Source organism: Crinia signifera, chromosome 1 (genome assembly GCF_055691185.1).
Source record: "Crinia signifera chromosome 1, ASM5569118v1, whole genome shotgun sequence".
Lineage (NCBI taxonomy): Eukaryota > Metazoa > Chordata > Amphibia > Anura > Myobatrachidae > Crinia > Crinia signifera.
Genome location: NC_139217.1, coordinates 243,183,451 through 243,198,394, shown reverse-complemented (window position 1 = coordinate 243,198,394; position 14,944 = coordinate 243,183,451). Strand labels below are relative to the sequence as shown.

General features: G+C 44.6%; 1 protein-coding gene across 12 annotated transcripts in view; it reads right to left on the bottom strand.

The window, feature by feature from the left end:
• SUSD1 (sushi domain containing 1) overlaps positions 1 to 14,944 on the bottom strand; it is a 200,582-nt gene that overhangs the window by 170,424 nt on the left and 15,214 nt on the right. For all 12 annotated transcript variants that reach the window (XR_014472984.1, XR_014472986.1, XM_083179480.1 and 9 more), the window contains exons 2-3: positions 14,078 to 14,200; positions 8,905 to 9,060 (exon numbers count right to left, since the gene is read on the bottom strand). Coding sequence is in view for 10 of the 12 variants with exons in the window: in XM_083179480.1 (XP_083035606.1) it covers positions 8,905 to 9,060; positions 14,078 to 14,200 (279 nt within the window). In the remaining 2 variants the exon portion in view is untranslated. The remainder of the gene's footprint in view (positions 1 to 8,904; positions 9,061 to 14,077; positions 14,201 to 14,944) is intronic.

The following is a 14,944-nucleotide window of genomic DNA, read 5'->3' as shown; positions in this document are numbered from 1 at the left end:
CCCTTAGAGCACGCACTAGCCGCTTACATAACAGTTTCCTACCGTCAGCAGTACGGTTGTTGAATGCTTGACGCTCTTGTTTGGTTTTATGCATCTTGTTTGGTTTTATGTACTGTATCTTTTATGTACCTCTTTTTGTATGTATGTATGTATTTATGCGGATATTGCTTTTACTGTACTGGTATTTTATGTATGATATAATTTCGTCTGCAGAGAGGGAGTTTCTCCTCTGTTGATGACAATAAACTTAACTTGACTTGACTTGACTTGACTTGAAAATTCATTGTAATACGGAAAATTCAGAGTAATACGTGGGAAGCTCTGTTCATTGGGTGTGGATCAGTTGGTCACCAGAAAGTTGTTAGACAGACATTAGGTCGACACCATTAGGTCGACATGCAAGAAGGTCAACAGGGTCATAAGGTCGACAGGGTCATTAGGTCGACATGGGTTTTTTCACTGTTTTTTTTACCTGAATGTGGACACAGGGTAAAGTGCACCGCTGCGCTCGCCATGCTTCGGGCACACTATTTTATTCTCCAACCACGCCCCAGTGGATGGTAGGACATGAAATACCGCCTGTCGGCACATGTCGGCTCAAAAAACAATGAAAAACCCCATGTCGACCTTTTGACTGTCGACCTAACCCAGGTCGACCTAATGACCATGTAGACCTAATGACCCTGTAGACCTAATGAGCCTGTCGACCTAACCCATGTCAACCTAGACTCATGTCGACCTTCTTGCATGTCAACCTAAATTCATGTTGACCTTAATTCATGTCGACCTAAATTCATGTTGACCTAATGACTGTCTAACAACTTGCTGGTGATCCAATGACCATATCCCCTGTTCAATATACCAATCTTGAAAAACATATCTGCTGACATTTTTACAGATAACATGTAATTAGCACATTATTGGTAGAGATGTGCGCCGGCCACTTTTTCGGGTTTTGGATCTGGATCTCCCTTAGTGTTTTGGATCTGGATTGGTTTCGGCAAAACCACCCTTGCGGGTTTTGGTTTTGGATCTGGATTTTTATGGGCCTGTTTTTGCCCCTAAAGTGTTATTAACCTCAATAACATTAGTTTCCACTAATTTCTAGTCAATTTTGATCACTTCTCAGCTGACAAAATTGTTTTCATTTACGGTAGTTGGTAGCTGGATGACTAAGCTAAGCGATAGCAGTGGTCATCACATACATGTGGACCTTACACTTCCAACCTGGCACATCTTGGAAGCAGAGCGGCACTGCAGGGGCAGTCAGGGTGGCAGTTTAATAAACTACCCCAAAAAAAGAGAAATGCTCCAAAGAGCAAAAAATACAAAGAGGTGCAAGATGAAATTGTCCTTGGGCCCACCCACCCACCCTTATGGGTTGTATACAGGATATGCACAGTTTAACAAACCAATCATTGTCATGACTGGTGGTAGCAGCTTCAGCACTTCTATCAGGTTGCTGATCTCCCACTATTTCCTCCTCCATCATCCTCCAAAAATGTGTTTTTATTTTATTTATTACTTTTATTTATTTTTCTTACTTTACACTGGACACAGCCCGTTACACTGGACACTGGATACAGCCAGTCACACTGGACACTGGATACAGGCCGTCACCCTGGACACAGCCCCTGGACAATGGACACAGCCTCTGGACACAGCTCCTGTACACTGGACACAGCCGTCACACTGGACACTGAATACAGCCCGTCACCCTGGACACAGCCCCTGGACAATGGACACAGCCCCTGGGCACAGCTCCTGTACACTGGACACAGCTGTCACACTGGACACTGCCCCTGGACACAGGCTGTCACACTGGACACTGGAAACAGCCCGTCACCCTGGACACAGCCCCTGGACAATGGACACAGCCTCTGGACACAGCCGTCACACTAGACACTGGATACAGCCCATCACCCTGGACACAGCCCCTGGACAATGGACACAGCCCCTGAGCACAGCTCCTGTACACTGGACACAGCCGTCACACTGGACACTGCCCCTGGACACAGGACGTCACACTGGACACTGGATACAGCCCGCGGACAATGGACGCAGCCTCTGGACACAGCATCTGTACACTGAAGACAGCCGTCACATTGGACACTGCCCCTGGACACAGCCCCTGGACAATGGACACAGCCCCTGTCACACTGGCCAATGCACCCTGTACACAGCCAGCCCCTGTCACACTGGCCAATGCACCCTGTACACAGCCCCTGTACACTGGACACAGCCCCTGTGCACATCCCCTGTACACTGGACACAGCCCCTGTACACTTAACACAGCCCCGGTACACTGGACACAACCCCTGTACACAGCCCCTGTACACTGGACACAACCCCTGTACACAGCCCCTGTACACTGGACACAGCCCCTGTACACTAGACACAACCCCTGTGCACAGCCCCTGTACACTGGACACAGCCCCTGCAGCCCCTGTACACTGGACTTGTGTACAGTCAGCAGCCCCTGCATGCAGACCCTAATCGAGTGAGCACTGCAGCACCAAACAAAAGTGCACAGCACAGAGCACAGATCCCAACCACCCTCTTCCCTCTCCTATAATGGAGTGAAGATGGCGGGGCGCGCGTGCGTCTTAGATAGAATCCAGATCCCGCGAGAATCCGATGATGAAGTTTTGCCTCGTTTTCAGTCTGGAATTCAGGCGGGAACTCCCGAGTTGGCTCGGATCCTGCCTTGGATCGCGATGTTCGGGTGGGTTCGGATCTCAAAGATCCGGACCTGCTCATCTCTAATTATTGGTGTTAGATTTTAAAGTGGTAGTGGTAACTAAGATCTCTTGTCACAAGATGCCTTTCAAAGCCATTATTTACAAGATGGCTGGGGAGGTAGTCAACCAGGCGCTCCCACATACTTGGGACCCCCAGACATAACTACATCCCCAGAATGGGAGGCACTGTGGCATAAGTGAACTGGGGTTTCTGTGTGTAAAAATATGAACTGGAGGCACTACAGTGTATTTCACGCAGTTCTGGTGCTGGAATTATTTACACATTTCTGTTTTTAACAACATTGTCAGTATATTATTTAGACAATTTTATTGCTAGAGGCCCTCATAAATTAGTTGCCCTGGGGTCTCTCTGGGGTCTCTCTAAACAATAATCTGGCACGGATACATTTTATTGCTTCTGGCTTCAGGGCCGTCTTAACGGCAGTTTGGGCCCCTGGGCAAAGCAATGCACTGGGGCCCTTACCCATTCTCCCCTCCTAGGGTGGGGGGTGCTATCAGCAGATGCTTTGATGTCCCACGGGTGGCAGGGGGTGCTCTATCTTACATTCAACATGTAGGACCTGGAGCAGTAACTTCTGCTAATTACTCCTTTACTGCACAGGTGGTGGGAGGGTGAACACTAACGTGTGGAAGGGGGCACTGAGCTGAATGAAGGGTCCCTTGTAAATGACTTCCAGGGAGGGTTGGATAATGACTATATGCAGGGGAGGGTTGGATAATGGAGTGGGCTTAATATTCGTCAATTTCTGGTGGAAGGGCAGCTTGTTTGACTGCAGATATCTCCATTATCTGGAAATAGATTTCTTAGCCTTCTAACTCTAAAAACCTAGAGTCCCAACTTTCAGGAGGTGCTGGGAACTTGGGGATCAGAGATCAGGAGCCAGAGCAATCCATTGACAAAAGTATAAAACTCTACACCAGACGTTTGGAGCTGGAGCAGGGACCGGTTGCTTGAAGGCTGATATATCTGGTTCTGGGCATGATAGAGACAAGCTGCTAGTGTCAACAGAAAGGGAAGAGTCCCAGCTTTTGGAATATACTCTCATAAAAACTCTATGTCAGAGAGAACCTGAGAAATATGACTGGGAATTGCAATTAACAGGTTGGATGTGGACTGCTGCTTTGAAGTTGGATATCTCCAGTTCCCCAGGGCCGATTTTCAAAATTCTGGTATCCCTGAAAAAGGGGATCCTCAGCTATCAGCATAGGGCCCTTATGCACATGGGGCCCCTGGCAAGTGCCCATTAAGCCCATACGAAAAGACAGCCCTGTCTGGCTTATACCTTGAATTTAACAGCATGAGATCTGTTTGTATGCTGCCCAGGTCAGGGAACAGCTCTGGAAAAATGTTTTTTAAAACTAAACTTTAAAGGCAAGAAAAGTAAAAAAAAAAAAAGCTGCATGTACAGACAATGGAAGTAATTGTTAATGACCCACCCAACTATACTAATCACTTGCGATTAGTATCACATTTTTGTGACTGTCCCGCTATCCTACCTGCGAGCAGCAGTATCCCGTAATAGGGGTGGGGGGCAGTTGGGAAACCCCCTGTCACTGCGCATGTGCACCTCGTCTATTCACCGAGCTAGAGTGGCTGGAGGCATGGCCGGCACCCCCCAGAGGTATATATGTGAAATACTATATACACATAACTAAGCTGTATACTAAATTAAAATGAATAAAGTTGATTTACATATGCAGCTCTAAAGTAGAATCAGTCTTGGCAGAAATGTATAGCATCTTGATGTTATCCGCGGCAGACTAGGGCAGCGAGGCATCTGTGGCTAATATGTTCTGATTGTCTTTCACCAGCCAGTCCCAGACATGCACAGGTATACTGACATACTGTGCCCAGTATATGGCACCTACCTCTAACCAATATTAAGGTTCCCCAAATGACTGATTGGCACATGACTGAGTAACCCACCAACCAGAGTACAGAAAGCAGTTTGCTGGGTAGAAATTAATCCAAGAACAGTCCGATCAGTTCTGAAGGGAGTCAAAAAAAAGTGTGAGTGATTTACCAACAGAGATTGATGGGGCATTATGATTTGTATTTGATAATAGAACTTTGAAATAATAAAAATTATTTTAATGACTATATGGCTGTTTATGAATATTAACAATGTTACGGCATTTGTACCTATTGTATTATCCGAGAGATATAACAATCTACAGTCCTACATATTGGTTTGAAGACTGACGGCGGGATGTACTAAAGGGAAAATGTGGTAAAACGGGGGTTTTACCGCATTTTCCTATGTACCAATACCCATCCGCCCCTTCTTCGCCTGGCAGGGTATCGCCTCTGGGTGGCGATACCCTATAGAAGCCTATGGGCTTCTATCGCCGCCCGCCGTCCGCGCCCCCTCCCCCTCCCATCCTCCTTTGATCTCCTCCTCCCCCAGCAGGTGTCACAGCCGGGATGACATCCGGCTGCAGGGGGAGGAGGAGACGCAGGGGGACACTGGCAGCCGCCGGGATGTGACGGAGACCCCCGCACAGCACATTACAGGTATCGCGGGGGTCTCCGTCACCGCACCCTGATGCTAGCCACATATGTTAGTACATATGCGGTAGCATCGCGGCGGCTGGCAGGCGAAGGGCGGCGATGTATATTAATACATCCCGCCCTGAGACTGCTGAAGATGTTGGAAATGATGTGTTTGCAGGTGTGAATTTTGCAGAGTTATGTTGGCACACATCTGCTGATGACACAAACTATGAATGGACAAGGTATTTAACCAGTTATGACAGTTTAAGGTGGTGGAGTGCAGATGAGTGGGGTTTAATCAGCCAGTGAATGTGTACTGTTAACAGGTAGCAGTGCAAGGATGCATTTTTGGCTGGTATTAACCAGATCTCTCATAGGAGCTAAGCAGGAGACTTCTGTCTCCGACCATGGGCCTTATTCTGGTTCACTCTTTCTGACAAAATCCTTCTTAGATGGACAAAACCATGTGCACTGCAGGTGGGGCAGATGTAACTTGTGCAGAGAAAATTAAATTTGGGTGGGGTTTTACTTCAAAGTGAGATCTGTATTGTGGTGTAAAATAAAGCAGTCAGTATTTTCCCTGCACAGAAACAAAATAACTCACCCAAATCTAATTCTCTCTGCACATTTTACATCTGCCCCCCCTGCAGTGCACATGGTTTTGTCCATCTAAGAAGGATTTTGTCAGAGAGTGAACTAGAATAAGGCCCCATGTCACTGTACACAGTCTCACATAGGGCCTTATTCTGGTTCACTCTCAGAGGCAAATTCCTTCTCAAATGGACAAAACCATGTGGATTGCAGAATAAGGCCCCATGGCAGATGTAACATGTGCAGAGAGAATTAGATTTGGGTGACTTATTTTGTTTCTGTGCAGGGAAAATACTGACTGCTTTATTTTTACACTGCAATATAGATCTCACTTTGAAGTAAAACCCCACCTAAATCTAATTCTCTCTGCACAAATTACATCCCCCCCCCCCAGCAGTGCATATGGTTTTGTCCATTTGAGAAGGAATTTGCCTCTGAGAGTGAACCAGAATAAGGCCTATACTCCCAAGATGACACCACACATGCTTATTAGAGATCTTCTTGGCCATCTTGGGTTAGAACATGAAGCCTCTCTGGAGAAAAGGACGACTGGAGCCTGCACAGTAGTTTCAAAATTACTATCCTTGTTTGGAAATCATAGCTAATGGTGCATTGTGACATTTCCTTTCTTATTTATTTGCATCACACTTTCCATAGAAGCTAAAACATAAACCTTTACCTCGCTCAGACTTCACTGTTTGGCAATCAACATCTCTAGAAAATGTTGGTCTCTGAAGCTCAATAAACTGACAGTTTATTGCATTTATACAACACAAAAAGGTAATTTGACATCACGCGCACAAAAGAACAGTAAGGGCCTTATTCTGGTCGATGCGTTAATTTCCGAATTCTTTCGGTTGGCGTTTTTTAGCCGTCTGCGCATGCGTGGGCAACGCTATGCGCATGTGCCACGCACGGTCTCTGTACTCGTTCTCACTAATACCGTACAGAAATGTGCACTGCATTCACTCGTGAAATATGGGCGTAACATGGGCGTCATTCGGAACTACACAGGGGCGTAGTTTCAAAGTGGGCTAAACTGGGCGTAAACATGGGCATACACGAGGGAGTGCACTAATTCTGGTAGGCGTGAATTCGGACAGAACACCGACTGCAAACGAACCAACAGCCAGGAAATATGCGGTCTTCATAAGCAAGTTTCACTTTGCGGACACCACTCGGTCATGCGCTAGGCATTCGGATCGCCCAATTAGTACAGCCGCATCTGAACCACAGTCAGCTGAACATAATACAATCCACTCCTCTACTCATTACTCATTAATTACACTCTTTTCATTGCTTCAATTGGAACCATTGCAGACTAAATGGACCATTACTAAACACACAAATATATGCTGAAAGCACGGCTGGGTGAAGGGTAATGTAAAGATGTAGATAGTGTGTTGGTGTGTATGTGTGTGTTTGCATTTGAAGAATAATTTATGATACATGCATACATAACACATGGGCGTAAAGGGGCAAGAAAGAATGTTTGGAACTTTGCATGATGTAAGGGTTAATTTAAAGTGGTAGTAATGTGTTTAATGATCAATTCGAAAAATAATAGATGACCATTAAAAACAATCCCTTTTTAATGAGGTAGCCTAATTGCATACGTTTCTTCGTACGATGGGCGTTTCTTCGTACGATGTCCGCACAGCGTGGCGTGCGGTCCGCTCCGAAAGAATTCGGAAATTTACGCACCAACCAGAATAACCTCCTAAGTAAGGATCCTGCTGCCACTGCCTTAAGGAGAGGGAAGGATAATATCCAGATAAGAGGTGTAGAGATAAGTGTGTGTGTGTGGGGGGGGGGAGACACAGGTTGTTGTAGTGATACAGGAAGAGGAGATACCCAGACTGCTGTAGAGACACAAGGGTGCTTCACTGCCAAATTACTGCCTTGCCTCAGGGTACAAAATTCCTATTTTCGACCCTGGTTGTCAATCAGATAGTTTGGTACTGCTTTCCTAGCACGGCGCCCACGATTAGCATTGCATTAATCGCAAGCATTGTATGCATCTTATGTGTTTCTGCACCACAAGATGCATGCGATGCTTGCGATTAATGCGACTACAGTGACCTTTTCATACCCCCACTATCCACGTCGGCGTGGAGTTGAGAATAGAAAGTGTGGCGAGCGCAGCGAGCCACCGTGCCCGAAGCGTGGCGAGCGCAGCAAGCCCCGCGAGGGGACGCGGATACCTGTGAAGCCCGCAAGGGGACGCGGATACCTGTGAAGCTCGCGAGGGGACGCGGATACCTGTGAAGCCCGCAAGGGGACGCGGATACCTGTGAAGCTCGCGAGGGGATGCGGATACCTGTGAAAGTATCCGCGTCCGCTCGCCACTCTTCGGGCTCGGTGGCTCGCTGCGCTCGCCACACTTTCTATTCTCAACTCCACGCCGACATGGATAGTGGGGGTATGAAAATGTCGGAGGACGCGTACCGCTGCGCTCGCCATGCTTCGGGTTCACGTTTATAGCGAGGATTTGGCGTGGGGCTGCATTGAACATGGTAAGCACCCATTTGGGTGCTTAACAGCACCCGGGGGGTTGATGTGGGGCTGCATTTAACATTGTAAGCAGCCATTTGGGTGCTTAAAAGCACCCTTTAGGGTGATTAGGCAATTTGTACGTATAGGGGGCATACATACACCATAGTATATCACACCCATCGCATTCATTGTACATCTACAACTACATACAATCCATACAAGTGACTCGATGAGTGTGATGCATGCGATTTAAACGCTTACATCGCAGTCATCGCATCGCACGCATCGTAGCTAACTATAGTTCTGTTTTTCATCGGATGCCTGCGATTTAAAACCCTAAATCGCAGGGATCGCACAGATTGTATGCCATATAAAAATGTACACGATTACTGCGATGGGCGCCGTGCTAGGAAAGCAGTACCGATGGTTTAATGAGCTACAACCTGTACTGGAATATTTTATAGGCAAAATCTTAGAACTCTTGTTACACCTTGTTACATCATATCTCAGATATATGCCTTTGTAATATCACATGGTCTCATGCAGTGTTTCTGTAGTTACCTTTACAAAATGTGCCATCATTTGGTATAAAGTCATCATTGTTGTTGGACGGCCTGTACCCTTTCAGACAGGTGCAGTAGTAGCTCCCATGTGTATTGCTGCATAGTGTGTGTTCTCCACAAACCTTGTGTGATCCCACCTGGCATTCATCTTTATCTGTAGGAATAAATGAAAACACATTACCCCACTGTTTCTTGTGATAATTCATTTGTGTGAATGGGCAGGTTAAACTCTAATAATAAGCATGTATTTGACTGCATAAGCAGAGCTGTGTGCCCCAGAGGATATTACTGCAGTAAATGTGTCTTCTAGAAGGTCTCGAAAAAGGTCTTATATCATACTGCAGACATACCGATGTAAGCTGCTAGAGTTACTTTTCAGTTAACCCTTTTGTCAGTTAATATGATTACTTAGGAACAAAAATATAGTGTGGGTTATTGTTGTATTATAGCCACTAAATTGCTATAAATTGCTGAATATGTTTATTTAACTTGTGATCATCATTTATGATGTAGATATATTTGGAGAATAATGTATCTAGTGTTAGGAAATGAGCTTTGTAGTTGAAGATAATTGGGACTTAAACATTTGGATAACAGAAAAAGGATGGGTATCCAATAGGATATTACAGGCATTACAGTGTCCTCTCAATAAGCAGCAGTTAATTAATGGCATAGTCAGTATATACATAAAAAAAGAAAAGCAATTGGAAACTGTGCTTTTTGAGGATTAATTAAACGATATCACATAGCGTGAGTAGTAAATATAATGCACATATTTATTCATTACTCATTAAAAATGTTTCCCACGTTAATAAAACTTTAAAAGAGTTAAGGCTGGGTATAATAATTAGTAACCCCTTCTCTCTCTCCATGATGTGGATCCTGTTCCTATCGTAGACAGCTTGTGGCACAGTCTGTAAAACCACTCACGATTCTCTGGAAGTTTTGCACCAATAGTTGTTGCCCTTTGTAGTGGTGTCAGCTGGATTGTGTCCTGAGCTTGAAATGGTATTCCTCCACCAAGGTTTATTGTTCACCGCTTTTAAAGTATTGCCCATACTTTTTATCTTGTGTGGAAAGGCATTTTGGCATTATGAGAATGGGGCGGATGGGCCATGGTGATATATATGGGCACCCATCACCACTGGCATACTATATAGACAACTGGATAATACAGTACCTGAGTGCAGTAAGTTTCAATTGAGAGTAGTGGTTATACTTAGGGATGTGCACCGGCCACTTTTCGGGTTTTGGGTTTTGGGTTCTGATTACCTTGAGGTTTTGGGTTCTAATGGGTTTTAGCAAAACACCTCCTAAGTGTTTTGTGTTTGGATTTTTGGGGTTTTGGGTTCTGATTTTTTGTTAAAAACTGCTAAAATCGCAGAATTTTTTTTTTTTTTTTTTGCTCATACGCTATATTAACCTCAATAACATTCATTTCCACTCATTTCCAGTCTATTCTGAACACCTCACACCTCACAATATTGTTTTTAGGGCAAAAGGTTGAACCGAGGTAGCTGGATAAAAATGCTAAGCCACACAAGTGTGCTGCACAAACACGTGGCTCATGTAAGAGTGGCACTGCAGCAGCAGACAGGATGGCAGTTTAAAAAACAAGGCCCCAAAAAGACCCCTATCTGGCTTCATCGTGCACTGTTTACCATGTGCAGCCAAGGAGCAGTGGGCATTTCGTGCAGCACAGAGTTTGTCTGCAAGTGTGTAACTGTTGCGATCAGTTTAACATCCAACAAGACCCCTATCTGGCTTGATTGTGCACTGTTTACACAGTGCAGCCGAGGAGCAGTGGGCGATTGGTGCAGCAATCAATTACTCTCATTAGTGGAATGCAATCAGTTGTATGCATTGAAAAGACAAGTCCCTCATACGAATGACTCTCAGCAGTGGGCACCAGACCAGACAGGTAGATGAGGCAGTACTAGGCACCACACGGTAGATACTGCAGTACTAGGCACAAGACCGGTAGATAAGGCAGTACTAGGCAGTACTAGGCACCAGACGGTAGATACGGCAGTATTAGGCAGTGAGTCCCAGACCAGACAGGTAGATACGCCAGTAATAGGCAGTGAGCCCCAGACCAGACGGTAGATATGGCAGTACTAGGCACCAGACAGTACTAGGCACAAAACAGGTAGATACGTCAGCAATACTAGTATTGTGCACCAGCAGAATTTATAATAATAAATTTTATTATTAGGTACTGCTTGGCAGTGGCACTCAGTGGCACACGTCAGTGCACAAGCAGCATTATTTTTTACAGTCCCACACAGCACAAGTATTATTTGTTAATTAAATTAGATATAGCAGCCTAGTATGTACTTGTACTACTACTAGGTAGGTACACTTAGGCAGTAACACTGCCAGTGGCAACAGTGGACTGAGTAAATAATACTGGCAACCTCTATTCACAGTATTCAGTGCAGGCAGGCAGCACCAGTGGACTATATATAATTAAATTAATTATTAATAATATAGCAGCCTAGTAGGTAGAGAAAATAAACTACTAGGTACTAGGTAGGTAGGCAGGCAGGCAGTAGCACTGCCAGTGGTCACCACAAAAGGTAGTTATTATATTACACACCACCAGCAGCTTTATGCAGTGCACCAGCAGAATTTATATAATAATTAATTTTATATTAGGTACTACTTGGCAGTGGCACTCAGTGGCACACGTCAGTGCACCAGCAGCATGGAATTATTTTTTACAGTCCCACACAGCACAAGTATTATTTGTTAATTAAATTAGATATAGCAGCCTAGTATGTACTAGGTAGGTACACTAGGTAGGCAGTAGCACTGACAGTGGCAACAGTGGACTGAGTAACTAAATAATACTGGCAGATTCAGTGCAGGCAGCACCAGTGGACTATATATATAATATAATTAATTAATTATTAATATATAATATAATATTACAGGCACAGCACAGCACCAGAGGTAGGCCCCAGCACAGAGGAGACAGTAGTACTACAGGTACACAGTTAGACTGTTCTCCTAAGCAGAGAGGAGAACAGAGTACACAGCAGCACTGAGGGAGACAGCGCCAGCGAATAAAATAATTAATTACAGCACAGCACACCAGAGGTAGACCGCACAGAGGAGACAGTAGTACTACAAGTACACAGTTATACTACACAGCAGCACTGAGAGACAGCCCCAGCGATTAAAACATATTGCGTTCAAGGTCAAGCTCAAGTTTAAGCCCCAGCAGCAGCACCAACACACCCTCTCCCAACCCACTACTAGACTGGAGTGAAAATGGCGGGCGCAGCTGCCGCTTTTAAAGCCTCGCGAAATCCGGCGCCGGGAGATGACGTTCTGACCACGCGGACGGACCCGAGTCAGACGGGAATCTCCGAGCGCTGCTCGGAACCGGGCTCGGAATGATGACGTCCGTGGGGGCTCGGATCTTTGGAATCCGAGTCTGCACATCTCTAGTTATACTGCGGTTATTAAGCAATGAAAGATATTTATTTAGAGTTTCTTATATAGAGCAGCAGATTCCGTTGCACTTTACAATTGTAGACAGTGATCAAATAAACTGGGTAACAACAGACTTGAAGGTAAGAGGGCCCTGCTGCAAGCTTACAATCTACAGGGATATAGGAGGGAAACACAAGGACAGGAATGTCGATAACACGACAGGAAAACTTTATGCAACATAAATGATCTCATGCAAGCTTTCCTTATTGTATTTCAATCACTAGGATTATGTTTATATTATATGATGGGGCAGATGTATTGAGGCTGTTGAAGTGAAAAAGTGAAAGCTGAAAATACAGCAATCAGGCAGCTCCTAACTGTCAAGGCTGGTTTTGGAGAAAGAAAATGTAATTAAGTAGCTGATTGGCTGGTGCATTATCACTTTCCACTTTATCACTTCACCAGACTTAATACATCTGCCCTCAATATACAATGTAGCATTGCAGGTACAATTCAAGAGACATTATATAATACAGCGCAGAGAGGGCATAATGCAGACCAATACACTGTACTGGGAGAAATCCTAAGACAAATATACAGCACAGGGGCCCTTATTCTGGTTGGTGCGGCCGGAGCCGCACACGGTGCTCCGGCCGCACAAACCAATCCCCGCCCACGAGACGGATCGCCACGGCCGTCCGTACACGGACGGCTGGCGATCCGCATAAAAATGGTGGGGCGTACGCCTCCACCATGGTGGGAGCTGCCCCCTGCATTCGATGGTCGTCGACCATCGAAGGCAGGGCCGCACGCCACAGCAGCTCCCGCAAGCTGAGACCACACGGACAATCGTCCGTGTGATAGCTTGTATGGGGGCTGAGAGCTGACATCCGGCGACGTCAGCTTTCCGCCCCCATCAGTGGCGTCATAGCCTCATTACCATGCATACGCCCCGCGTTTGCATGGGAACGCCCATGAAACGCGGGGCGTATGCATAGGGAAATGAGGGTATGAAGCCCCTCACGCCCCTATACGCCCCCTTTGCGGCGGCGAAACTTTATGTGCGGCGATTTCGCCTGCACATGCGCAGATTGACCTCTGCGCATGTGCAGACTGAAAACATCGGCGGTACGGCCGCACGCGGGCCGTACCGCACGATGCAGAATAAGGGCCAGGGTGTGGTCAGTTTAGTGCACTGGGTGTCACTGACCCCAGTGTTGCTGCTGCTATTAGCTAGACCTTTTAGAAGATATACTTTTGTATATTTAGTCTTGTGCATTTCTATTTGTGAACTGTTGCAAAAAGAAAAATATTACAAATATTAGTATATTGTACAAGTTTGTGCTTTGTCATATATTTATTTTTTGCAATTCACAAATGCAATTAATCTTACCGCCCAAAATGTTTTATTACTAATTTGTATGAAGTGTGTAGGCCCAAAAGATAAATGTTCCAAAGCCGTTATTTGATGCATACATAAATCACTGCATTACTGAGATGAATAATGTTTGTAGATTTTATACCGCAATTATTCTATAATAATCTATTTTCTCTTGAAGAGAGTAACCTATTTAAAACAGCAGCCAGAGACTGATTTAATGACTTACAGACATTAGTTATGCATTATATGGATTGGCAGATTTATATGCAGATATGTTGTACATCAAATAACTCCCACCTTCCTGTAATAAATATTTATCCAGGACATTAGTGGAGAAAAGTCTACTTACCTAAACAATGTGTCCTTCCATTTCCAATAAATCCTAAGTTACAAATGCAGGAGAGTTTGTTGTTTGTTTCTGTACATGTGGCATTTGCATGGCATTCTTTGCATAAATTAATTGACAGTGAAGCTACAAGCAAAACAAACAGAATATATCATTCATTTTTGCAACAAAGTTCAGTTTGCCTCATGTTATAGTATCTTCTAATAAAATAAAGATAAAAACTTGTACCATCATTGATTTACAGTTGTCATATTTCTGTAAAGGGCATAAAATAACTTTCATAGCTAGTACTAAATACCAAAGGTCATATTACATGCTTTAATCACATATAAATAACGCCAAAACATGGCCCAATCATTCCATCAGCAATAACCTTTAAGACAATTAAACTTTTAAATATTTTAACTATTGTAGAAGAAATTAATAGTGATGCTCGGATGGGAATGCAGAAAGCAAGGCATTAACTGACTAGAATCATATGCTCATCATTTTATATATATATATATATGTATATGGAGAAAATGGAGGGTTTTCAGGGTGCGCTAAAAACCTTATATGATTAAACTGTACAATTCAAATTATAATAAAAAACAATTTATTAAAAAGTTGCTCACAGGAGCATAGCAGTAAATATGTAAGGTTCAATTACAGTTGCAGTGAACCGATGGTGTTACAACAAATTGTACAAATAAACAATAGACGGATGTCCATAATGCCAGTTTAGCCCAACGCGTTTCGTCGTACACACGATTTCCTCAGGGGCATGGTACAATACGATGGTCAAACGATGGTGGTCGGACACTAGGAGTTTCCTAGAAGGCACAATTTTTTGGCTGTGGAAACTCGATAGATTTATAGACAATGAACGTG